The 27,337-nt window shown below is 47.9% G+C and overlaps 2 protein-coding genes across 2 annotated transcripts in view; both read right to left on the reverse strand.

Moving 5' to 3' along the window:
* IGDCC4 (immunoglobulin superfamily DCC subclass member 4) overlaps positions 1 to 27,337 on the reverse strand; it is a 263,733-nt gene that overhangs the window by 46,578 nt on the left and 189,818 nt on the right. The window lies entirely within an intron of this gene.
* The window catches only part of IGDCC3 (immunoglobulin superfamily DCC subclass member 3), a 97,704-nt gene continuing 92,036 nt past the window's right edge, over positions 21,670 to 27,337 (reverse strand). Inside the window, exons 10-14 of the mRNA XM_051628555.1 lie at positions 24,577 to 24,765; positions 23,651 to 23,755; positions 22,754 to 22,892; positions 22,147 to 22,354; positions 21,670 to 22,050 (exon numbers count right to left, since the gene is read on the reverse strand). Coding sequence (XP_051484515.1) covers positions 21,886 to 22,050; positions 22,147 to 22,354; positions 22,754 to 22,892; positions 23,651 to 23,755; positions 24,577 to 24,765 — 806 coding nt within the window. The 3' untranslated portion in view covers positions 21,670 to 21,885. The remainder of the gene's footprint in view (positions 22,051 to 22,146; positions 22,355 to 22,753; positions 22,893 to 23,650; positions 23,756 to 24,576; positions 24,766 to 27,337) is intronic.

Below are 27,337 nucleotides of genomic sequence, written 5' to 3' on the forward strand. Positions count from 1 at the left end.
TTAGAGCTGGGGTTGCTCCCTAACCCAAAATAAGAATTATTTATTTCTCTTGAGGAGGAATTAGGCACCTAAGATGCAGCAAGGAGCAGCATGTTGTAACAGCTCGAGGCTCAGACATACCCTGTCACACGAACCATGTCCCTTCTCATCTCCTTGTAAAGTTCAAGAGAGGGTTTTGTAGCATTTTAATGACTCTGCTATTCAGAACAGGGCCCCTTTGGTGTCGGGTTTAGTCACTCCCAGCCGTGCTGTGAGCAGCTCTCCCCTTCTCAAAGGAAAGTAAAAATGAGGCAAGAGGGGAAAAAAAATGTGTTCCCCCTTCCCATGAAGATACCTTTACACTCGCCCTAAACTACAAAGGTGAGGCTCTTGATGAATTTTGGATTAAAAGGAGCAATATGCCTTCCTGGACATCTGGTCTGTCATCAATAATGACATTAGGATCTGTCACACAGGAATTGCCATCTGTGATCCGGTCGGAGGCCTTTCAAAGGGAAGGAAACGGGAGGGTGGAGATCAAGGAATGGTTTGCTGCAGGGAAGAGTGACCTGCAGGCCCCAGAGGTGCATGTGCCCTTCCTTCAGCTCTGCAGATCACCCCATTCCTCCAGCAGCTTGAGGACAAAGGTAGAAAAGTCTTGAGTTTTGGAAAAATTTTGGGAAGCCTTTGCTGAAAGGAGGAGAGGAAGCAGGGAATGGTAGGGATCGTCTGCAAGGTGGTTAAATAAGAAAGCCATATTCAGAGAGTGCAAAGGTTCATTCAGGCCTGAACCTTCTCCCCAGTAATGATGAGAGTGGTGCTCAGAGAAGACCAGAGCAGGAGGGAGGTTGTGGCAGTGACTCCCAGGACTGCTGCAAGGGAAGATGGAAAGAACAGTCAGAGACCTCAGAAAGCTGGGAGAGGTTTTCCAGCTGCTCTGTGAATTTTTTGCATCATCTGGGTTACACCACCTGCTAACCCTCTCCCAAACCAGTGCTGTTTGCAAAGATGAGTGTCTTTGGAAACCCACCGCCTGCCACGCCTGCAAAAGCAATAACACTAAAACCTCCAGAGACCCAGTGATGCTATTTTCCACACATTTGTTTTTTCTCTTTATTAGCTGGGTATAAACTTTCCCCGTAGAAGCCTAAGATTAATCCAATCACCAGCCCATCAGGTATTTATTTAAAGAGGTAAGGCCTCATCTTGTATTTTGGCCATCAATCCCCATTAGTTTCCCTATATGGCTGATTGAATAGTCCATTGCCTGTACTAATAAGCACCCATTAGTTGTCCCACAGAGCTTTAGTTTTATTAGAAACAATTCATGTCAGCCTAGGCCAGATGAAATGCTTTTAGCTGGATTGTTTTGATTGCATTACTTGGAAGGAGGCATCTGAGCTCCTGGAAGGTTAGAGAGGGGCAGCATCTGCCTGAGCTGCTTTTGCATGTACAAAATGCAGGAGAAATGCAGATGGTGCTGTTGTGAGTGAGGTGAGGACCTGCTGCCAGGGCACACAGAGCACAAATCTGCAGAAATGGCTCCTTGATTTGCCCCTTTTGGGTCAGTCTGGAAGGAAGGACCTGGTTTGCTCCAAGGATTCCAAGTAGATGTTCCCATCACCTTCCCTCTGGCTTTGGGCTTTCAAAAGCTTGTGGATCTCAAGACTTGGTGTTTCTCTTTTTATTCTCCTTCATTCCTCACAAATCCAGAAGTTCTCCATTTTGCAGCATTTGGGGCTGTAGGAAGCTGTTTACAAGCAATTTGGCTCACTGCTCTGCAAAAGGAGAAGAAAAAAAGTGTAGAAGGCAGGAATTGCTGCAAATCATTCTTCAGCTGCTCTTCATCACCCCAGCTCTGGCTTCCATCTACCCGACAGCCCTGCTAAAAGGATAATAATGCTTTAAAAATTAGAATCAGCCCAATGACTACTTCATAAATTCATGGCCTTGCCCTGATCCTTTCCAGAAGTTTTTCTTTCAGATCGAGTCCATGTCAGACCTTGGATTCCTTCCCTTTGGAAACACTGCTGCTTTTGCTACTTTCTGAGTGCTTGCTGGGTCACCCAGCTATGCAAAGGGGGTTACCAATTAACTCTCATTAGCTCAACATAAACAAAGCTCATTTTGGGATAATCTCGTGAGCTCTCCTTCGGAGAACACGGGATAATCTCTCTGTGATACTGTCTCATTGTGGGATTTTGTCCTTGATAGATAAACCGGTCCTGAAATCCTCTTAAGAGCTGTTCTGCCTCTCCTGAAAAGAGACAAACTGGCAGATGAAACAAACTCCTGGCAAACTCGGAAGAGCTTTGTCTACCTGATGGGAAACAGCTCAGCTTTGCAGCAGCTGTTTCCATCTGTACCACTTCTGAAAGCCACTCAAGATCTAACACAGCCCTGGCTTTTATATGGGCCTGATAGTCCTCAGCTCATTGAATCCACCTTGAGCTACCAAACGTTCTGCGGGCTTGCTTGAGCCCTGTGGGGAGGCAGTGCTGGGTGGAAAGGCAGCTTGGGTGGGTCATAAAGCATCTTTTCAATCAAAAGTTGGTCCTATCCATGTCAAGGGATGAAATGCCTCATTGGATTTTCCACAAATCCCAAAGTTGTGGGGTGCTGGAGGAGCTGGGCAGCAGATCCCCCCCCTATTGCCAGCCGGAAGGGATGGTCAGCTTTATTGTTCAGTTTCATAATTTGGGGAATCTCAGCAGGGAGAGTACCTGGCTGGCAGCATCCAGGGTTTTCAGCCTGGTTCCCTAAAGAAGACCTTTTATAATCTGCGTGTCCATTTCCCAGAACAACTCTGGCTCCAGTGCCTGACCTCATCTGCGTGAAGAGAGGGACAGAGCTTTCTCAAGCATTCAGGTTTCATAAAGCGGAGATTTCCATCCCTGGAGACAAGTAATTGCTCTGCAACGTTAAAGCCACTGTAAGACCTAATGTTTCAGGCCTTTTAAACCACCTTGGGAAGCTCTGCTTAGGCCAAGGGGCTGTGGAGGGAATATTTGCTGCTAATTCTGGCTGAAGAGGTGAGAACCAACAACCTGGCCGATGCTGAGCCCTCCACAGCTCATGACATGGGTAGCTTAGTCCATTCCCCCTCTGCTCTCTTTCCCTCCCAGCTTCATGCACCCAGGGCAGCAGTCCTGACCGCACACCTCAGCACCATCCACCCAACCAGGGGTTGGGTGCAGAGCAAGAGAGGGACCCAGGGGTACCACAGCAAACTGACTGGTGGTCAGACTGGGAGGTGAACCTTGGTGGGAGTCAAGATAATGCTTTGACTCCTGTCAGAGGAGCCTGGTGCAAAGCACATTGAGCTGAGCATGTGAGGAGATGCTGAGCACGGTCAGGATGAAGCTGTTTGGGACCTGTCCCATTCCTGGGTGCAGCATCATTGGCCATCAAAAACTGCATGTGCAAACATTATCATCTTTGCTTGACTTCTTGGGCTGTGAGGAAGAAGGATGGCTGCAGTGATGGTTGCTTGATGGCCTCCTTGCTCTGGAGCTGATAATGCATTCCTTCTTTTTTCTCATAGAAACATGTGGTAGCACAGTGGTGCTGATTTCCCATGAATAAATAAAATCCATAACAAACATCCCTAAGTCAGATAAAAACCACCTTCATCTTTAAAGATACCCAGGTCTTCCTACGCCTGGGATTAAAGAGGAGCCTTGCAGAGAGGAAGCTTAATAATACACGGTGGAGTTCAGGCTCCAGGGAACCAGAAAAGGTTATTAGGCTCCACGTTTCCTTGAAGCACAGGTTTGTACCCTGCTGAAGTCAGGAGTTTATGATTAATAACAATATTTTGCGTTCCTGTGCTTCCTCAGATGTGGGAGCCTTGGAGCCCTTTGCATGTGGTGGTGTGGGTTTTAGCCCAGGTTTCTCCTGTGGTTCGCTCTTCCGTTTTGGGGGGCTTGGTTTAACCCTTTTGTGCCTCTTCCCAGTGGCACAACAAATGGATAATTTAATTTTCACTATCAAATCTGCAAATGGCAGTGCCTTGGCTGGTTTCCCATGGCAGGTTCATACCTCTTGGTGAAGGTGTAGATTTTTAAGGTGCAAAGAAATCTTGTCCCTGCTTGCTCTTCACATTTAGGGTGTTTATGTCATTAAGGATGTTATGACAATCCAAGACAAGCGAATCCATCAGTCGTGAGGGGAGCTTGAAAATGTTGGGTTTTTTTTAAAAAGGAGGAGTTGATAAAATATATTGAGTGAGGTATAAAAATGCAGTCTCTTAGAAATCTGACAACTCCAGCAAAGTCAAATTGCTTCTCAAGGGACGCTGATGGGAAGAGGGAGCCTACCCAAGTCTGGGATTCATGAAAAAGGAAGGAAGTGGTCTGTGTTGTCTTAGTTTTTTGGGGTTTTTTTATTTGCTCAGAGCTGTTGAGCTGTGAAGGACTCCAGTCACTGCTGTGCCTCCCTGGGGTTTGTTGTGCATGGGCCTCGGTGTCTCCTGTGGCTGTCTTTGTGTCTGAAGATGGGAACGGGGATCTCAACCTCTTGGGTCCTTTTCCTTCTCTGCATTTTGCTTTTGGCCTCCTCTGGGTGTTGGGAGGCAGGAAGGTGCCTCCTCCATGTGTGGGGAAGCACATCTCCTGCTCTGTGAGGTGTCTACAAAGGGATCTTCAGGCTTCTCCATTTTGGGGGTAAAAATAGGAATACTTTATTGGAGAAAGTATGGATATATGAGATATATTCATACACATATAAGGCCCATTCCCTTCCGGTGGTGTGTTGCCATGTCCCACCAGTTCCCCACTGCCCAACGTTTTCTAGCGCCCATCAGTGGTCTCCAAGTTTCCCTTGGTGCAAACAATAGATTTGACCCCACAGATTAATTCTGGTGGATCTCCAGCAGGGCCTGGGTCTGGCACATCTGCCACTAGCACAGCCATGAGCAGCTGGGAGAAGAATCTCCCCTCGGTGCAGAAACCGCTGGGTCTGGAGCACGTCTCCTGTGCCGTGTCTTTGCCTGAGGACTGGCAAACATGGGGCTGAGCTGCAAAAATAAATCCATCACAGAAGCAGGGAGCAGATGAAGCTGCTGTGGATGTAAAGGTCAAATTATAAAGGCCATGTTAAAATATGCTCATAGGAAATGACAGCTTATAAGTACTCAGTTATCTAATTACTTATGTCAGGAAGATAAGCCTGGACAGCAATTATTTTTAACCTAAATCATGCAAACATCTACTGTAGGAGCTGCCCCTGGTTCTCAACATTTCTTGTAATTATAATTTTGGGGACAAAATGGAGCTTTGCAGGACAAACAGGGTCTGAAGGTGGAGGTGCTGCTTGCTTTATCTTTCTTTTCACCCCCTCAGAGAAAAGCGAACCCGATGTGTTTTCAGTCCAGGGGCAGCCCAGGCTGTGGAGCCTTGTTGGCATATGGAGGGTCTGGGGTTGATTTTCCTGCTGAAATCACTGGAAAAAAGCAAAGGAGACCCTGAGGACGGAGGCAGGAATTTCTTCTGCAGGAGGAGGGCAGCCCTGGGTCCTGCTGGGTTGCTGAGATGGATGTTAGAGGCTGCAGGTTGGTCCTTACCCAGCCACAGACTCGTTCTGTGACCTTGGGCTGAACATGGGACTGAGCGAGGGGCTGAACCCCAAGAGGAGCCATGTGGGAGCATGGGAGGCTTGTGGCCTGGATGAACACAGGAGGATGGAGATCACAGGCTCTGACTCCATCTCTAACTGCACAGAAAGCAATGCTGGGAGATAACCCTAAGCCCAGAGCAAGTGGATGGAATGGGAAACCATGTCGCCCTTTTGCAGGTGGGTGTTGAAGCCTTTTGCTCCAGCCTGGCACTCAAAATCGAGGTTCTCTTGGTCAGGCATCATCTTTCAGCCTCTGCAGGATCTAAAAATCTTCCCTCATTTTGCTGGAGAAGCTTTCTAAGCAAAAATATTTCCCTGTGTCTTGTGGAGAGATCCTGGGACAACGTATCATCTTACACAGTACTTCAGTCTTGGCTCTTTGACCTGTGCCTGGGGGAGCTGCCTCCCTTTTCTCAAGGGCTTTTGAATATCAGCAGAGACGTTCATCATCCTGGGGCCTCAAGGAAGATATTGATCATGTATGATGAATTGGTGTGTGTTGTGCAGGAGGAATGATCAGTTAATGGATGAAAGATGTGAGAGCTCCTGATTTCATCCCCGGTTGCTGTGGTTCCTCCTCCCCAGCATGAGGCTCTTCCTACCCTGGTGGTGTGGGAGGTGCAAAGGAGAGAGACAGGCAGGTTGTGGGACAGCAGCCAGTGGGTGCTGGTGGCACCTTCCCCTGGGGAACACAGTTTGAGTCCTCTTGGATGGCACTGCCAGAGCTGGAAGTTGGATTTTGGGGAATCAAAAAGGGAGGGTGAAATTAAGCGACACTTTGATCTGTGGTGGTGAAACCAAGAGGACCTGGTGCCGCAGATGACACAGGAGGGCCTCTTGACAGTATAAAGTCTTCCTCCAGTTTTCCACCAGTGCTCTGGAGATTAGATGACCTTTTTATCTTCAGTGCTGTCCCTGCAGCTCTAGCCAAACCTATTACCACCAGGGATTGAGCAGGGCAATGAAGGTGCTTCAGCAGTGCCTGCCAGACTCTTCCAATAATGGGATGTTCCTTCTGCACCCACCATTGCAATGTCATTGCACCAACTGAAGCTGCTAATGAGCAGCTTTGGTAAAGATCTTCTGGTTTAAACTGCGTTTTCCCTCTTTATACCAGTCTCTAAAGATCTTTTACTTTAAAGAAGCAAGTAACCTCCAAGGTTAAAATGTCACTTTATTTTAGCTTCCCAACCTGGCCTGGTCAACACATCCCTGAGCAGTGGGTTAGCAGCAACACTCCAACCACGTGACATGGAGAGGTGCCACATGATATGGTCCATAGGGACAACAAGGGAGCTGGGTGGGTGCTTGAAGCACCAATACTAAAAAATATCCATGGTGGGATCAGTTGGGAGCTCTGTAGGTTTGGAGGCAAAGCAAGGGAGGAGGAGATGCCCCACGGCTCTCAGTGGCATCACCCTCCCAGCCTGCAGGAGTTCTTGTAAATAGTGATTAATTAAATCTCTGTAACTTCACACACCCATGGAGAGCTCCCTTGGGTGCCATGTTACTCCAGAGGGCTGCTCCTCATGGATTTTTTTCACCCCCAGTTTTTCCCCTATTTGACTGTTTTGGAAGAAAAGCACATTATTCCAAACATGATTAAGTAGTTTGGAAGGGGATTATGGTGTTTTGGAATAACAGCCTCTTACTCCAGAATGAGATCAGTCACACAGGGGGTTAATAGGAAACAGCTATTTTGCTCCTCTGGGAAGAAGGCTCCACCACCACAACCAACAGTTGGACAGTGGGAGATGCTCCCACCACCCTCTGGTGCCTTCATCCACCCCAGGGGTCCAAGGCCAGCTGGTGCTTAAGGGCTTAATCATTTAGAGATATAATTTAAATTCCCTCTGCACTTGGCCCTGGGCTTCCTGTAGTGGTGAAGACCTCAGGGTCCTCTGTAGCATTTGCAACGGAAAGGCATTTCATGGGCTGAAAACTGAGCTGATTCACAAAGGGCTGTTGCCTTCAAGAGATGTTTGCTTCCCTGAAAACCTCTCCATTTATTTATTTCAGCAAGGGCTGGATCAAACCCCACGGGAGGCATCTGTGCTCCACAGCATCACTCTTCCCACCAGCTGTGGGGCCTTTGGCCACCTTCGCCACGGGCACCAGCATCGCCCGCAACGCTGCATCCTCCACAGCCATCCCACTTTGTGATTCAACAACCCAGAAACCATGGGCTTTCATAAGCCACAAATTATATTTTTTTCATCCTCTGATATGTATTTATGATGGAAAATTAGAGGGTTTCCTAAATTTTCATTTCCAAGCTGGGCTAAACACAGCTCAGGCAGTCAGCAAGGCTTATTTATTTCCAGCTCAAGCAGGAAAAAAACCCAACAACTTCTTTCCTCGTGTTTCTATAATTTTCTTTTCTGTGCATATGCAAATTGCTGGTTTATTTGTGCAAGATTTATGCAGCTAAATGATGGGGAATTAGGCAATTCAGCACTTAGAAAGGAGAGAGACAATTGCTGCAATTTGCTCGTGCCACGCGCTAATTCCTTCCGAAAACGCTTCTGCTGATTTATCTGCACCAAGCACCCATTTCTGCACCCCTAAGCAAGCTGGGGAAATTTTCTCCAGGGTCAATAATACTGCAAATGGTTTCTGTTTCTTTCTGCCTGTGCCATCACCTCCCTGTAATGCTTTATAGCAATTAGTAACAATAATGAAATATAGTTGTGATTTCTCGGTGCTGGGGAAACTCAGCCGGTGCTTGTGAATCAAGCACATTTTCTGGTCAAATTGGCCATTTAAGCATGTTGCTCAGGAAGCTTTAAATCCACCTCCATGGAGCCCTACGAGCTAAGCTCCACGGGGCGGGGGGGAAAGGCACTGTTGGAAGTGGACTTTTTTTTCCCTGTTTAATTTTTTGTTTCCTCTGCCAAAGCTGAACCTGCTCTGCCAGGTGATGCTCACAGGTTTGGGGGAACTTCTCACCCTGGTGCAAGCTTGGTTGCAAGCATCATCCTCACTGGTGCAATGAGATGTTGGCTTGCAAAGGCAGCAGCAGCAAGAACTGGGGCATTTCCCATGTTTTCTTCCTGGGTGAGGCTGACAGAAATCCCACAGGGCAGGGATCCAATTCTTGGAGACAGGATGGAGACGGGACACAGGGACCGAGATCCAGAGCCCCAGGAACTAACCTGGAGGTCCTGCAAAAGGACTTGTAGTTAAATGTCACAAGACAGCTGGTGCCCAGCACTGAGGAGGAAGGGAAGTGATTTAGGTTGGGCCATTATCAGAAAAACATGTGTGGAGGACGGGGCGATGGGAAGAGCAGCCGTTTTCTATTAGGATAAGAGTAGGTCAGGTGTAGTTAAAACTGGGTAAATGGAGCAGGAAATGTGGCTGTATATTACTCACCCAAGATATATTGCACACATTAGCTTTGTTTGATCGGGTTAGTCGGAGGTTCTGTGCTCAGAGTGCTGGTTTAGGGTGGCCAAATCCAGGCTTTGTACTCTATTAAAATAAATATATTGCTGGTGTTTAATAAAGTGGCCCAGTTTAAATGTGAAAGTCTGCGAGCGGGGAAGTCTGGGGTCTTAATGAATCCATGCCTACCACGGGCTTTTGAAGGTGGAAGGTGTGATATTAATATTGTTTATGTATCAAAATAATTTATGAATATTCATTTAATGCTGTTACTGGCTTCCAATGTGTTTCTGCTCTTGGGAATTTTAATGTTTTTTCTGTCCTGGCAGAGAGCTGCACGGGCTGGAGAGGCTTGGCTGCAAGTGCTCGTGTGCTGCCCTGTGCTGCAGAAACAGGGGAGAAGTTCTGCAGGAATTCCTGGGGGAGCAAGGCTGCTTGGAAATGTGGCAATACCGGCTGCCCTGGTTTTGCAGCAGGATTGGGAAAATGGACTTCTTTTTTCCCCTACTAAAAAGCCCCATGTGGTGCAGAGGGTGTTATTGGCACGGGGCAAGTGAAACCTGTTGGAGTTTTTTCTTGGTTCCTGAAGAGTTAAAAGTGAGTCTGAATGGAGAAAAGCAGAAAATTGGAGAAGGAGCCACCAAGGGGGACAGTCATTTTGTACTAAAATTAACTTGCATTAGATGATCTGCTAAAAAATAATCCCCTTTATCTCGGCTCTATCTTATGCACCAGCTTTATCTGCATTTGGTGACCCTCAGTTCTTGGACAAGCTCTTTATTGTGTCCCTGGGACTCCTTCCAAACCTCTGAGAGAAATACATCCTGATGAATGCATGCTCATGGCACCGTGGTGTCCCTCTTTCCCTGCAGTGATGGGAGGCTGAGTCTGGGTCCACACTTGCATCACACTAATTCCCTACCTGAGACATCCCAAATCCTGCTCTCTGGAGACGAGCCTCCGCTATAGCAGGGATGTTGCTGCACGAGCAAACAGAAAACCAAACCAAGTGTCCTGGCCGTGGGGGGACTTTCCCAGCTCCCCCTTTCCCAGGCTGCCCCGGAGGGGATGCTCAGTGCCTCACCCTCAGCCCCCAGTACATCTGCAGGCCATAAATCCCACCACAGCCACTGGGCCTTGGTTCCCTCTTTCCTTTCCACAAAGGTTTATTGTTTTGGTGTGACCTGTGTTGAGAAGCCCCCTGAGTTGCAGCCATAGATCTGTCCTTGCCAAGCCCTGGAGGGCAGCCGGGACCCCGGCGGGGTCAGCGGGAGGGTAGGTCATGGCTGGATGGCAATTATCCCCCGGGCTGGAAAAGCCAGGGCCAAGGCTGCCCTGTGACCTGGAGTCTTTTAAGAAAATCTTTGAAGGCTGCCAGGCCAGCCCAGCACTGGCTGCCTGTCCTCCCCTGGGCATCCTCTGCAAAAAAAAAAAAAAAAAAATTTCCCTGCTTCTGCTTAATGGTTGGGTTCTTCCCATAGCAAATATGGAATGCTGTGCCCTGCCCCAGGCACCCCTGGGCTGGTGGGAATGCCCTTTTGCTCTGAGATGGGCATTTTCGGATGAATTCAGCAGGTCTGAAGTGCTGTGCCCCAAGTCTGTGGGTTTGGTAGTTTCCTGTTTCCCAGCTCTGGGCATAGTATCATCATGGAATGGTTTGGGTTGGAAGCTTAAAGACCATCTAGTCCCAATCTCCCTGCCATGGGCAGGGACACCTCCCACCAGCCCAGGTTGCTCCAAGCCCCATCCAACCTGCCCTTCAACACTGCCAGGGATGGGGCAGCCACAGCTTCTCTGGGCAACCTGGGCCAGCATCTCGACACCCTCTGCCTGACCAAGCTACAAAAATGGGGTTAAACCTGAAAGAAATGGGCAAACTCTGGGTGTGCAAACCACTGGGCGTGTGATAAATGGGACATGAAGCAAGCCTTGATGGTGACAGGCGAAATAGAATAAGGTGATTTGTATCCAGGACAGCTCAGGATGGGACAGCCAGGGAGGTGTCACTGTCCCCTAGAGAGGCAGCTGCTGCAGGGGGCAGCCCCCACATGCTTCCTCCTGAGGCTCAACAGCACTTGATTTATTTGATCTCCAAAAACCAGCAGCCCAATTCCCTCTCCTGTCACCAGCAAACTCCATCCCCAAGATCAAGCATTGGGCCAGCCCCTTTGCATGGCTCCAGGAGGATGGAGGCTGCTGGCTCCCATCAATCTGCTGAAATAAAACCCATGGGCAGAAGGTGTTAGTCTTGGGGGGGGGGGAAGGAAGCTGTCGCCCTGGGGAGATGCCAGCATGTCCTGTCTGCGTTAATGAAACACTTTCTTTCTGGTTAGGACGTGAAGGATGCTCATTGAAAATCAGGCTGCCATGGAAACCAAAGGTGTTTAGTCTTTTGGGAATGCTGATGGACGGAGGCAGGGAGAGGTGTGGGGAGGGGGGAGCAGCCTCTGCAGATGAGGCACTTGAGCAAAACCTTGGATTTGCTGTCACCTGAGGCTGCTCGTTGTGGGACAGGGGGTTGTCTCTTGACTGGACGCTTTTTCTGTCCCCGGGGGCCTCCTTGCCCTCGGCCTTTTCCTGTGGGAATGTGGCATGTGGATCCTCTTCATGAAGTGGTCTTGTCCTACTGGTGAGCATGAGCACCTCAAACACAAGGTTCCCATTCCAAATTTAAGCATTTTCATTCACTTGTTCTCTTAGGCTGAAAGAGGACAGTGAGTAACATCCAAAGTTCTCCCAAGGAGGTGGGTTCTTTCAAGGTCTCCCGAGAATGTGCAGGTTAAAAAAAATCCTGGGGAAAGCTGTTAAACAAGCTTTGCAATAGCCAACACCTCACATGCAGAGACTTTTTTCCTCTCCTCCTTTCTCTGATGAAAGAATATTATTAGGTTTAATGGTATCATGTCCTGATCTGCATGGCCTCGTGTGCAGGGTGTCCTTGGTGGCTGAGATATCCCTGAGCAGAGCCCAATGTCCCCAGCAGGTCCTCACTCCTCTGCATTTTAAAAAATGTAAATAACTGGGAAGATGGGGTGTTTTTCCCCTTTTTTTCCTAATTTTATAATGATAGAAAAAAGAAAATAAACTGCTGTGAAAACCTCCACATTTTGAAGGAGGATGAAGGACCTCATCTGCTGGTGACCCCACCAGGGCTGTGCTTGTCCATGGGGTGGTTGGGAGGTCCCTGGGGCTGATTTCCCAAACCAAATTCATAAATCACAGATGTGATAAAGTCACTTGGGGCACTCTCTAAACCAGCATGAGGCAACAGTAAAGATTCCTAATCAGAAGGATTATTTTCTCTTTGGGAAGTGGGTCTCTCTGCATGAGTTACCTCATTTCTAGATGGATGTATGGGGGGTTTTATAGACATATGCCCTTGTATCTGCTTGTGGTTAGTCTATAATGTAGAAACATATGGGCCCTCATGTACTTTTCCATGTATTCCTGTTATTTAGTCTACAAAAATAACTTGAGGGTTAACAATAATAGTAATCTGGAGGATGGTTTTGTTCACGCTGGATAAAATCCTGTGAACAAAGCAATTGGCATCATTTCACTTGCAAATTGAGCAGCGAAGCAAAATACCATTTATGAAACTGTAATTTATTCTTGGCAAATCAAGCACTTACAATGTCAGCTTGTCGCAGGTTAAGTTCCAGAAAAGGGGAAAAATTGATTAATGACAAACGTGACAACATTTCAGGGTAAATCATCACAGCCAAAGCCTTTGAGAAGCTGGTTTGCTCCCTGCACAAACTGGATTTTTATTTTTTCCTCCTGGGAACATTAAAGCAGCGATTGCTTCGGGGCTCTGTGACACCAGCTGCCACTGAGCCAGCAGCAGCAAGGGCTGGGGGGGTCCCTGCACCCCTTTGCCCTCATCCTAATGCTGGGGACCCCTCGCCACCTTCAGAAGCCAAAAAGCCAAGTCTGGCTCATTATTTTCTTCCCCTGCCTCCAATTAGTCCATCCCTTAACGAGCCTCTTCCTTGCAGATGTGCATATTCTTGTTTTTGTTCCTGTGCAACTAAAACTGGGCAATGTGGAGTAGCAAAGTCACCCATCTGGTGGGGACATCACTGGTGCCACCACAGTAGGGGCATCAAACCCCATCATCAGCTCCTCCAGAGGAACCACAGGAGATGCTCCATGACTTGATTCCTTGAAGAAGGTCTTCCAAAGTTTTCTTCCTGCCCTGGCTTTTACTCCCATCATTCTTGGCCCTCTTCCTTCTGAGCAGTAGATCTCACCCCACCTCGCAGCCATGGAAGTTGCTGCAATGGGGCGGGAAGAAAAGTAACAGTAGAATTTGGACAAGATGAGGGCGGAGCTAGTCAAAGTAAGTCAAGAGGTGGTTAGGAGGTCTGGCCTCATCTCCTGGCACAGGGGAATTTCTGGACCACTAAGAGCTGTGAGTCCCAGCCTGGGGGGATGCCTTTGACACGCACCTTCTGTCTGTATTAAGGGAAATAATAGAAAGTGGTTTTAATCCCATTGATTTCTGCACCAGCATCTCCTAAGGTCACACACCAAGTGTTGGGTCCTCCCTGCTGACCAGGCTTTTGTTGGGGAAGGAGGAAATTGCTGATTTTCCAAATGAAGCTTCAGATAAATTTTAAAAGAAATTGTAAAGAAAAATGTATCATGGGGTGTGTGTGTGTGGGTGTGTGACGGCACCAGGACTTGTACCCCAACACCCTGCAGAGACAGGGGGCTCCTTCAGGAGCATTTGGGGCTCACAGGGGGATATGAGACCCCTCTTCAGTGGGCAGCTGTGATGAGTTTGCAAGTGCTCAGCAAGAGGAGGGAAGCAGGGCTGAATCCAGCACCCTTTTCCTTTCCTCCAGCACTTCAAACGCTGCAGGTTAGCCCTTTAGATGAGCCATTCATGCAACGAAGACTCAGCTCTGCCTTCTACCTGCCCTGACGGGTAGGTAACATCAAACATGGTGGGGCAGCCTGAGCAGAGGTGAGGTGGTGTATTTTTTTTACCTGCCGTGAACTTGCAATACCTGCAAGGGGAAATTTGGGGCAGAAATGGCTATTTCCATGACTCGGGCCGTGGTGTCGCTCGTCTCCCCGCGGCGTGCGCCAAAGGCGACGGCAAAAACGGAGTTCACGACCCAAGGAGCTATTGCTGCCTGTAATAGTGTGTCGTGTATTAAGGGAGCATGTTTGAAACCACATTATATTATTAAAATTCATAGGAGTGATTTAGAGGGGTTTTTAAAAACAGCAGCTTGCCAATATAAATTGGCTTAGGAAAGTCAACTGTAATCCACCCCGGCCCAAATAATGACATTTCCTCCAATACATCCAAAAAGCTGAAAAGCAGAAAATAATACCCAGGCTCCAGAGATAAGGTGAGTGCCCAAGGGAAAGAGGACTCTGAAATATTCATGCAATGGGAGATTGGTTGGTGGAAATGGCCCTTCCCAGAGGCTGCGTTTAGGGACTGATGAATTTAGTTACTGTACCTTTATATTTATCGCTCAATAAACAAGACAAGCTCCTTTACGACACCGAGCGAAACTAATTTAGCTATTTTAGCACTAAGGAAATGGCTTTCTGGGCCAGACCAAGGGCTTGAGAGTTTTGTATGAAATTAGGAGACTTTTAATTTAGCCAAGGAAGCAAGTGTTAGAGCTCTGAATACAGGAGCTGGAGCTCCAGATTTGAGGCTGAAGGTGTGCAAGGGGTCAGGCTGCCCAGCTCTGTTTTTTGGAGACCCCATGCCAAAAGCAGGCACAGCCTTTTGGGATTGGCAGTGATTAAGATGTTCCATCGCTTGATTTTTTTAAAGATTATTTTTGAGGCAGAGGCTGTGGCTGTAAAAGGTTTTACAGCAGCCACGCTGGAATTAAGCGCAGCTTCGTAAAAGTGTCAGCAAATGGAACCGTGATACCCGGGTGGTGTTAGTGCTAAAATGACCTTTTGGATAGGCAGGAATTTATGGGATCCTATAAATTCTCGCTGCCTTGGCAGGGTTATAGCTGGGACATCAGCAGTAATATCTTCTCCAGCAATACCTGAGGCAGGAACCCAGCATTTGAATCTGAAAATACCCAACACGGGTATTTCTGGAGAGCCGAGATGTTTCCAGCAGCAATTGGAATGTGCGTGGTCAGAGGAGGTTTCTTTTATGAAAAATGAGGTTTGAATGCTTTTTTTGAGACTACTATTATTTCCAACGGCCAAAAATGAAAGTGATCTTAATGTGTTGCTTGGGGTTTCTCTATTTCCTTAGTTTCTGTGTCTTTAGTTTAATATTGTCAGGCCTTTTTGTTATTGCCTGGAAGGGAAAGGCCTTTTTAATGAAAGCCATCATCTTTATGCAATACCTTATACTCCACAGCTGCTATGTGAAGCACTGTATTCCACTGAAATGCAACAAAAATCCCTCCCAGTAAGGTAGTTCTGATCTTATTTTTACCTTCTGTTGCCACTGGGAAATGAAATCAATTTTTATCCTTGTATTTCTTACAGTTTATTACTATGAATGCATAGTTAGACAATCCATGCTGAATTTAGCAGTTTTAAGAGCTTCATGGAGTTTTCTGAAATTACTCCGCTCAGGTGCTCACTGGAACCCTCTTTAGAAAGTGCTTCTGGGCTCAGGCTCACCCATTTATTCCCCTTGGCTCTGATTGTCCAGGGGGGCTGAGGGAGTCAGGATTAATTGGAGATTCATTTGCATCTCCAAGCATGAGGTGTCACACCAGGACCCTGGAGCTCCTCCACTCAACCGCCTCCCAGCTGCCAAAGAGCCACCAGCAGTTCCCAACACTCCAGCCCACTTCACTGAGGGCTTGGCCAGAGGTTTGTGAGCAAAGCAGCAAGGGAAAACTCACAAACCAACCAACAAACCCAACCCCCCACCCTCCTCAGCCCTTAAAAACTGCAGTTTGGGAGCTGGGCTTTGAGACATGCCAAACTCACCAGCCCTCCACTTGGAGTGATGGGGCTCTGATCCCCAGGTGTTGCAGCCCAAAAAAAAAGGCTGAACCACTTTAGCTGATTTATTCTAGCTTTATTTTTTCTTGTACAAGTAGCCACAGGCTAAAATCTAAACAGAGCAAACTACAAAAAAACCTGGGTTTTATTATTATTATTTTTTTATACAGAGCTAACAATCGTAGGATCAGTGGGATTTCAAATATCAAGACAGTTCAAAGTAAGTAAGGTAGAAAATAAACAATAGAAAAGTGCTTTGCAATTTGGGTTTTTTTAGTATCATTCTTAACAACTGATTCCCAAAGAGGCCTGGGACAAAGGTTTAGCACCATCTTTATTAGTACATTATTACAAATGTGAAGATATTGCAAGTTTAAACGATGGAAATCTGATCAAAGTAAAAATCCCTCTTTGCTTTGTGAGTAATACCCTGAGCCAAAGCCCCGTGAAATCCGGCTTTTCCCTGCCTCTCTGGGCTTTGCCCCATCCCTTCTTTTCACAGGATGCTGAAGCTCAGACTCTGCTCTTGGAGGAAAACTGGAGCCATTTCCCCATTCCCAACGTTAAGGTGGGTTTTGGTGCTGTGCTCCCCCCACCCCCTTTTGGCTGGGGATGCTGCTGCTTCCCACAGAACCATCTCCCTGCCTTGCAGCTCCAGCTCAAGCCCCTTTCCTTCCCTTCCCTTTCCTTTCCTTCCCTTTCCTTTCTTTTAATTTGGTGGGTGAGGAAAATAAATGAGCAGGCATCAAGTTGCTGCACAGGATCTTTAATCTGCCTTCACCAGTGCGGGGAGGGATGGATTTCCAACCACTGTTTGCACAGATGAAGTCACTCAGTCCTACCCCCCCCCCACAGGCTGCTGCTGTTTATTTTCATAAGCTTTTAATTTCCTTTCTTTTACCCGATCTTCCCAGACCTAAGTGCTGTCAGTCAGCTCAGAGAGGGCTCAGACTCTGCACCACTTCCCTCCACAATGCCATGGGATGGTTATCCTGGAGAAACAACCCTCAACTACCTCCCTGGCAGCAACAATCATCCCTTTACCAGCCAGAAGCAACAACCCTTTGTAGCTTCTCTCCTCTTGTATTGCCAACTGAAAAAGTACAGTCCCTTGCTGTGATTTTGGGTGGAACCTTGGAAATTCTCAAACTGGTCCAGCACTTAAAAATTTCAGCATCTTTACAAAACAAGGAAGAAGAAAGAGATGGGAGACAAATAAATACCTGAATCCAGCAGTGTGAGAATACCCTGTCACAGCCTAAAACTATTCCCTGTTCAACTAAAGACAAGGTGGATACTATCCCTGAGGTAGCAGCCATCTCTGGTAAACTTGAGAGCTCCAAGAAAAGGTTGTGCCCAGTGACCAAAAAAAAAACCACACAAAAAACCCACAAATAAATAAAAAAAATTAGGTTTTGGATACTTTATTCCTTGCTGGAATTTCATCTCACCACAGCCAGAAGAGCAAGAAGGTTGGTTGTTGTGGGGTTTTTTGGTTTTGTTTTGTTTTTTTAATCTGCCCAGAAAAAGCAGCGAGTTGAATTAGTGGAGTTATTTGCTTGGAGAAATCCTAGAGGATGAGATTCCTTCCCCAAACGTGGGCGGTTGCCAGCAGCTTGCACCAGATCCAACAACTGCCCCTTATCTGGTGGTTTTATCTTAGGATAAAACTCTGATTCCTCCCATGAAGAAAAGGGGGATTTTTTAATATATTTTTTTTATTTTTTAAGAAAAAAGGAACCTGGGAAGTTGTTGCTTAAATGTTTGAGGTGTGTAAATGAATGATGGGGCGAAGGGAGCACCGGTGTGCGCTGAGCTCTGGCAGGTTGGGGAGGACATCACCCCTCCCTGGAGGTTATCGCTGCCTCATCCCTGGAAGTGTTCAAGGGCAGGGGGGATGGGGCTTGCAGGAGTCTGGTCTAGTGGGAGGTGTCCCTGCCCATGCAGGGGTTTGGAACTAGATGATCTTTAAGGTCTTTTCCAACCCAAACCATTCTATGATGTGATGATTCTCAAGGGCGCAAGGTACCAGGAAAAGTCCCTGGGACAGTCCAGCTGGTTCATCCCTCTGGTCCAGGGACTTGGAACATTGCCCGGACACTTTTGCCATGGCACAGCCCCTGGCTGGCACATCCCTTCCCATGTTTGGCCTGGCTGTTGGTGGGTTTGCACCAGGGATGCAGCAGAGCTTTGCCCCAAGGCTCAGGAGGGCTTGTCCCTCTTGGGGCGCTGCCACAGTGACTGCCAGCGGTGCAGGGACATGCTCCCAGAGCAGGAATGCTCCTGTTCAACCAACAGCCAGCCCAAGCATGAAGGTTATTCCTTTGAAGAAGCTTGTCATTCCATGAAAACATGTACATGGTCCTGGAAGACCTAGGAGCATTTTTGACACCTGTAAAAATGCATCCAAAGCACCAGCAGAACACGGGGACCTTCAGTCCTACTTGTCTACCCAGGTACAACTTGTCTACCCAAAGACAACTGTGCCTCAAGCACACAATAAAACTCCAGCCACTTCCCCCAAACACTGGAAGAGTTTGGATGGACCAAGGCCAGACTTGAAACTGTGCCCTGTGCAGAAACCAAACACAAGCTCTTTCTTTTTTTTTCTTTTTTCTTTCTTGTTTTACAGTTTAAAGCCCAGAGACATTCCAGGCAATGTTTTCCCAAGTTTTTGGCTGGCACAGCTTTGCCTCCAGCTGGGCTCAGGCATCAGTGAATGGTGAGATGACCTGTTACATGTTGCTACTCCAGCGGAGATCACAAAGCCAGAATGTGCCACTTTGAGGCTTTGTTGTTTTATTATTTTATTATTTATTTGGGTTTTCTTTTTCCAAGTTTTATGGACTTGGGAGGCTTACATAATTCAGGGAAGACCATGCTGGATCTCCAAGACTTCAAGCCTTGCATCTCTGGGGGCTGACCTGCCACAACCATCTATGTTAGATTTAGTACAGATTGACAAGAGCGGAAAAGAAACCCCAAAAAAAGAGGAAAAGCTAAACATCTAAAAAAAAAGAGCCTTTAAAGATTCACATCCATCTTCAACCATCTCAAACCACCACAGAAGCTGCACTGGTTTAAGCCATTACATTTCTGCATAATTATATATAAAAAAAAAAAAAAAGGAAAAGCTCTATTCTTGACATACTATCGTATCTCAACTAGTCAAATGGCACAGCATTTCCCTTTAATAAAAGGAAGTAGTGACAAATACTTGTTACTATTACAATATCACAATAATATGATATTAAATTAATAGCATGTTTGCAGCTCTGGGAAGTCTGAGCTGAAAGCTAAGTCTAAATTCTGTGTTCACTTTGGCAACAGTACGTACTCAATGTGACCGGCAGCATTTTACACACACGCGCGCGCACACACACACACACAAAAAGCTGGGCTGGAGCTGGTGTGGGGTGGCAGGAGGAGAAGGGGATTTTCTTTGATATGAGATTTTAACTCAAGCCATTTGGCATCTCCTTCTCCCTCCTGCCCTTTCCAAGCCCCAGCATCCACCAGCTCCCCTGATGGGATGGGCTGTCTCGCATGGTGCCACCAGTGCTGTCCCTTCCCAGGCTGTCTCCAGGTCCAGCATCACACGAGGGAACATCTCTCCATGGTAGGTGTGAGCAGGAATCAGTCTGATGGCCAATTTAGCCTCTTTGGTGGGGTGTGGAGAGACTATTTGGAGGTTTAATGCAGCAGTTTAACCCTTCACATCTCTCAGTCCTGCAAGATGCTGACAGGAGGAGGAATTCTAGTGGGAGAGGGGTATGAACACAGAGCCTCCAGAGCTCCTTGCTCTCCAGGTCAACATCTGCTTGGGATAAGGTGGGTGATTTGATCTGGAAGGAGGAGTCCTGCTCCCAGCTAACCCAGCCCAGCACAAGAGATGTTTGCCTTATTGTCCTGTATATTCTGTTATTCACACAATTCCCAGTAGCGTCCTGTTGCCAAATGGGAAGGTGGTGGGGGATGATTCTGACACAAGGACTCTCCCACTTGGTACCATTTAAAAAAATACAATTATTACTTTTTTTAAAACATAAAATAATTTCCTTATTTCCTTTCCTGATTCCTTTCACTTTTCCTTGCAAATACAGCAAGGTTTGATTTACCACCACCTAGATAAAGAGTTAAAACCTTCACATTTGCCCCATTTTAACCAACCCATGTGGTGGGGTTGGGGGGTAAGGGCTGCCATCTGGCATGGGCTGGATGATGTCCCTGCACCCCCGTGCATGCCCCATCTCACCCCGGGGACACCACCAGTCACGCAGCAAGTGATGAGGCTGCACCATGCTGGGACAACCCAAAACCCATGGGAGCACAATGGTGGTTGGTCCTGGAGGTGGGAGGTCACACCCAAACCCTCTCTTTGGTGTCAGGAGCTCCTCTGTCCACCCTGGGCAGGGGAGGGGGCGGCTGCCAGCAGCCCCCAGCATCCTCTGGCACAGCTTCACCACCTGGGAGCTCTTCTTACCTCCTCCTTCCCAAGGGAGGGAGCCCTTTTCGGCTCAGCTCTTCCTTTCGACGACATCCTGCTGGCTGGAAATACACCAGAGAAGCTGGGAGCAGCTCAGTAGCATCTCATGCAGTTTGGGAAGTGCTGGCTCAGGGACTCCCCCAATGGCAGGGTAGGCTTTGACAAGTCGGTGAGGTCCAGGTTCCCTCCTCTCAGGGGTGCATTACACTGCTTGTGCCAGCACATGCCATAAATCATCCCACTGGGAATCAGCCTTGGGAAGCCAAATCCCCCAGGATGGACCAAAGCAGCCACCACCAGCACCCAGCAAGAGTGATGATGCCAACAAACCACGGGGCATCAAGCCACGTGCCTGTGATGGCCCCAACAGTCTTTAAAGTAAAAACAAACCATGATACAAATCTCCATCACACACACAAAACGCCCCAGAGCCCCACTATGTGCCTCAAAGTAAAGCTCATAACACAGTGAAGCATCTTGCTTCCCACTGGGCTGGGTGGGAGAGGCAGGAATTGGGGAGAAGACACACACACACACGAGTTTCTATCACGCTTGAGGTAGAACATTGCTTTCAAGGTTTGGAAGTGCTTTACATGGGAACGACGAGGACAAAGCCACCCAGGTGGCAGGTACAGAGCGTGACTGCTGAGGTAGGACCAAGCTTGTACTGACCAAGTGCTACACTACTTGTTTGCTTGAACACGAAGGAAGACGCAGGTATTTCTGCTTCCCAGAAGACATTCATTCCGGTTGAGGTAGGTTCTGAGTTCACTCGGGTTGTCTGTCCAAGTCTTTCAGTAGCCCTCAGGCAGGCATCCTTTGACACACACACACACACACACACACACTCTCTCTCTTTTTAAAAAACTTTTTTTCTTCTTTTTTCATATCATTTTGAGTCAATCAGCAAAAAAATGTATCCTGAGAAATAGAGAAAGTGTACAAAATCATCACATCCACAGAGAGACCCTTCCCAGGCCTCGGTTTTTGGAGTCAAGTTGGAAGGATTTCTCTGAATCCAGTCTTCTGGAAATAAAAAATAGATCCAAGAAGTAGTCCTAAAGCTGCTGATCAGGAAAAAAGTCCAAGATGCCATGAGAAGGCTCCACCATATCCCCAGTCTGTCAGAGATGGGAGAGTTTGCCAAACTCTGCCAAGGAGTCTTTTACTGAGCAGCTGTGGGGAAAATCCATCATGACCAGTCTCCATAAAGCCATAGTCAGGAGAAACGCCCCAAGAGGCCCAAGAGAGGTCAGAAAGATAAAACTTCACAAAGTTTCCAAAAGGCTGTCTACATATATATATATTTTTATATATATATAAAAATAAAGCAAAACAAAAAAATATCAGACCATAGAAATCTTCAATTGACCTGAGATTGACGACTCGTTGTAAAGACATCACCAGCCATGGGTTTGGTTTCTGGCAACTCCTACAAGAGGGTTTGAGTCTTGGCAGTTTTATCCTTCATTGGTGGGACCGTGGTCGGGAGGTGGAGCCATGGGGCTGCTGCTGGGGGGGCTCTTTGGGAGGGGGTCTGGGTGCTCCTCGATGATGCTGAACTCATCCAGAGGGAGTGTGGGTATCTGGGTGTCACTGTGGGGGGCTGGGGAGCTGTGAGCCGACTGGAGAGAGAGAAGGGGACAGCACAATGACAGGGGCAGGTCACTGATGCTCTCAAGACATGCAGCTGCATGTCCCAGGTGTGATGCTGGACTTACCGTTATTCCCTTATCCTGCTGCTCCTGGGATGGGGATGCTGGGAATAACCTCTCCAGCTCATTCATATCCAGCTGCTTTCCGTTCAAGTCCCGGTCGTCCCTGTCCCTGCGTGCAGCCCCATTCAGGACCAGGCCGGTGACAACCCGCTGGCTCCTGGGGACCTGTGGGGTCGACAGCTGCTCCTGCACATTTTTGCACATCAGCAGCCTGAAAAATAAAAGAGATGGAGCTTGAGGGTGAGCAAAGCTGCTGCTGCCTCTGGGTCTGCCTCATCTCTGTGCCATGTCCTTTCGGGCCTTAAATCCCTCCTATAAAGACACGTCTCTTCCCCTCACCATGAAAGGGCTTTTGGTTTACCAGCAGGGTCAGGGCTTGCCATAGGGATGCTCCCGGGAAGGACCAGGTCCCTTGATGGGGACAGGGCTGATGGAAGGATTCAGAGAAGCCCCTGCATCTGCGTGTCAGGAGTTGTGCCTCCTAGCTGGAAACACCACCACAGGGTGCTCATACCAAGATGTGCATGGGAAACATCTCTTCCCTGCATGCCCCCCCAGGGATACCCACATGAGGGACCACCCCCCTGTGAGCAGTACGAGGAACCCCTACCTTCCTCTGTACCCAAACATCAGGAAGAGGACACAGAATATGATGCAGGTGACACCGATGTGGATCCCGATGATGATGCCAGTTGCGGAGGTTTTATTATTCTGCTCGTCCTTCATGCAGTCGCACGGGGGATTCAGCACTGCCAGAAGAAAGGGGGAGGGGAGCATCAGCATTTCTGGTTTTCTATTGCTCCTCAAGCTTTTGGGAAGACCAGGGCAAAAGCTGGAGCCTGGGCAGTGCTGGGAGCCATGTATGGAGAAGAGGAGAGAGGGGAGGGGCTTGAGGGGTCCCTGCCTGCCAAAGCAGCTCCCTGGGTGGATGCCAGTGAGATCAGTAGTTACTCCAACACAGAGAACTAACAACTGTCTCTTAAAGATATTCCCACTGAGGCCTTCCTTTGTGCTCCCTTCCCAGCATCAGGGAAGGTTAAAAGATCCAGGAGACCTCCAGGGAAGTGGAGATGCTCTGCACCACATCTGACTTGAGGATGGCAGCTCTTAGCTTATCCACAGGGGCTTGTTCATGTTCATGGACTTACCTTTGGCTTGATCTCAGGGGACAAAACTGGCAATTACAGGAACATTCGGTTTGTCTTCTCCCCCAGCACCCTGGTGACAAAGTCACCAGGTTGACCTTTGCTGCAAAGAGGTCTTGTCTTGCTATGGAGGGCCAGGGGGGACAGTACAAGCCACGAGCCAACCATACCAGCACCAGGTGGCCCCAGCCCCGCAGAGTTTCAATGAATCAGTATTTGCGATGCTGAAAAGAAATGAGTGGCTGAAAATGGGATGTAGGGTCGAGCTGTGGGCATCTGCAGGATGTGTCTGGGTGAGGCTTCACCACCTTCCTGCAAAGAAGTTTTCAGAAACCACCACCAAGACCAAGGCCCCATCTCACCTGTCCTCTCCAAAGTCTCCCTCAAGGACACGAAGCGGATCGTTGCATTTCCATCCCCGTGCTGGTTATAGGCAAGGAGCTTCACTTCATACACCACTGATGCATCTGTTTCGATGGAGACACAAGGGTCACAGAATCAAATAATAGAATCATGGAATGGTTTGGCTTGGAAAGGACCTTAAGGACCATCTAGTTCCAGCCCCCCTGCATGGGCAGGGATACCTCCTGCTAGACTAGGGTGCTTCAAGCAACCAGGTTGGTGGCTCTAATGTGGCCTTGAACACTTTCAGGGATGGGGCAGCCACAGCTTGTCCAGGCAACATATTCCAGTGTCTCACCACCCTCATAAGAAAGAATTTCTTTCTAAATCTCCCCTCTCAGTATCACTACCTGTCCTTGCACCTCATCCCGAGTGATGCCTATTTGCCAAATACACACAAGATGCTGCAAACAAACACCTGCTACTGGGAAGCACCCCAAAATCCTGTGGGAGAGCTGCAGCATCTGTTTAGAACCGCAGAATCACTCTGTTTGGAAAAGATCATCACTTGGTAGAGTTAATGGTTGGACTCAATGATCATAAAGGTCTTTTCCAACCTAAGTGATTCTGTGATCATCAAGTGCAACCATTAACCTAACTGTACTAAGTCCAGTACTAAACCAGATTCCTCAGCACCACATCTACACATTTTATAAATACCTCCAGGGATGGTGATTCAACCACCTCCCTGGGCAGCCTGTTCCAGTGTTTAATTACCCTTTCAGTGAAGAAGTTTCTTCTAATATCCAATCTAAACCTCCCCTAGCACAATTTGAGACCTTTTCTTCTCCTGTTTAGTGGTTGTGCAACACATCCAAGCTCTCCCATCATGACAGACCCTGCCAGGATCAGGAGAGGACACAGATCAAGCTGTCACCACACTCACCCAGATGGGTAATGTTGTAGGTTGTCACGTTGCTGGGCAGCAGCACCGGCCCAGTGTACTGGGAGAGGTGGACCTTGCGGTAATACAGCTTGAAGCCTTCGTGCTGGCCCAGCTTGATGGAGGGTTCCCACGTCGCCTGGACAGTCGTGCTGTTAATGACTTTGATAAAGAGGGATGGCATGGCTGGGACTGAAACAGAGAGAGAAAGACAGTGGGTGGCTTGTGCTTTTCTTTTAGTCTGCACGATGAGAAATTCCCCAGCAGCGTCATGATGAGAAATTCCCTGCGGCCTTTGTGCCAGACACACGTGCTGGATGAGACTGAGAAAAATCAGATCAGATCCTGGTTTAACAGCTTTGAACTTCTTAGCTGTAGGAGTTTCCACAGGTTTCCTACGCTGCGTTCAGCAAGCAAAGAGGCTACTTTTACACTCTGGTTGCAATCTGATGCTCAGCTCCCCCAGGTCAGGGAAGGAATGCAGCCACTTTGGCAACACATTCCCAGATTCCATTTCTCTGTCCCTGCCTGAGGGTAGTGAGGACCTTTCAGAGTGATTAATCCCCTCGGCCAGGAAGGAACCAGAAGGGATGGAGCAGGAGACATCCATCTTAAAAGCCTGCCAGGTACCTGCACCGGCTTGCAGGGTGTGCAGCAACTTGCTCTCCCTGTCAGATTTAGGAGGGAGGTTTGGGATTCGGTGCTGGGGACACAGAACTGGGACATCTTCAACATCCCTAAATATCCAAGCAGCCTGAGATCCCTGGACAGCTCTGGTTGGCTTCTTTTGGTAGGCAGGCACTTACCTGGCCTGGTTAAGGGGTTTTGGCTGGGAAGATGTCCCTGCTGCTGCCCAGTGTCACCAAGGCCCGATTCAAAATCCACCAGGACACTTTATGCTCCAGTCAATGCCCCCAAACCCTGCCCTCCTTCTCAGGGTGTCCTGTGGTGGCCATTTCATCCCCAGGTCCTCAAAAAAGCTGCCCGGAGCCATCCTGCCCCATCAGCCTGGGCTGAGAGGAAAAGATTTGCAACCCAAAGCCACTTTTCCTGTCATGCAGATATCTGGGTATTCCAAAGCTGGTTCTGCACATGTGCTGGGGCACACAGGACCACAGCTTCCCCAAGCCTCTTCCTTCCCCTCTCCCTCCTGTCTCATACACTGCTCATACCAACTCGAGATGTGTCTCAGCACAATATGCCACCAGTCTTTGTTTCACCTAATTTCCACCCCTCCCAGGCCAAATGCTCCCATCAGTTCCCCAGCCTTTGGCCCCACGTGGGAGGTGCCAAGCACCTATTGCTGCAGGCTCTGAGCTGGCCTTGGGAGGCAGAAGGATTTTTGGACACTACACCAAGCAGTTAGTTCAGCTAAACCTTGCAGCAACATTATACAGCAGAACATCCCTTCTTCTCCAGCAGCCTCCAGGCTTTGGGGCAGAGCTATTTTTCCAATCCCAGATGATTCCAAGCTCGGAAGTTCCCAAATACAAGGATTGCTGGGCTTGCGTTGCACCAATGTTACTTTTTGTCCTTTTTTTTAATGGTTGCTTTGTTTATTTTTCCCCCAAAGGATATCTAAAGGATAAGCAGCACAAACCTGCCCTTTGGCAGGGAGTTCAGCACAGCCATTCAAGGAGGGATGGTGAAAAGCAGATGAAATGTGGCCATGTCAAAGCTAAGGCTGATGAGAATTAAAAAGGGCACTGCCTCCATTGAAAAGCAAAAGCAAAACCACACAGCACAATGGTTTGCCTTTTCCCAGGCACTGAAAGCTCAAGCTTTCCCACAAGGAGATTTAGGGGAAGGAAAAACATCTCTCCTGGTGAGCAGGAGGGTCTGGGCACTCCTGTCTCTTCCCAAATGCCCTCCGAATAAGCACGGGGAGAATGAGTCCTTGCTGACTGGTGAGCGACTCCATATGGATTCAGAAAGAAGGACTGGGAGAGCAGCTGTCCTGGGTCAGGTTAATGAGATTGCATCCTGCCTGAGTGCTGCCAAGGGGAAAAAAATGGGTTGAAGTGCTAGGATTTATTCTGACTTCACTGATGGAAAGGCTGCACTTTGCAGTTTCTGGATGCAAAGCACAGAGTAAATTCTATTTATACCAGAACGTGCCATTCTCCCCAAGGCTGCATGTTTTTGCAATCCAATTACTCTTTTTTTTTTTCCTAAGTCTCCCAGTTCCCTCCAGGGCAAAACCAGGAATTATCTGGATCCCCCTCTGAGAAGCTGGACTCCTGCTTAAAGCATCATTTTCCAAATCATGGGTGAAAATGCCACAGAAAGGGAAATCACATTATCCCCTGGACAAAGAAACACTGAGGTTGGCCATCCTGATTTGTGAAGAGCTGGCTTTATTTTCTGGTTGCAGAGCCTTACATTTCATAAAAACCACAAGAATCTCTCTCCTTCAAAGTATGGAATATATAGTATTTATTTAAACTTGGAGTATATATAGATATGTATAATATTGATTATATTTATGCACTCGCAGAATGCATATGCTGGTTATCATGTTATTACACAAATCAGTGTATACAGATGGAATATATCTCTGTGTGTGTGTGTAAATATATCTACACACATCAGCATATAGGTGCTTCACAGAAGTATATAGAAGACATAAAATGGATCTACTATAAGTGAGACATCTCCCTCATGCTAAGGGCTGGGATACTTGTTTTCCTCTTCCGTGCTGTTTGGAATTTTCCCCAGGTCATTTCAACTTTCTTCTTGAAGGCGTCTTTAGCCGAAGGTGACT

Source organism: Apus apus, chromosome 10 (genome assembly GCF_020740795.1).
Source record: "Apus apus isolate bApuApu2 chromosome 10, bApuApu2.pri.cur, whole genome shotgun sequence".
Lineage (NCBI taxonomy): Eukaryota > Metazoa > Chordata > Aves > Apodiformes > Apodidae > Apus > Apus apus.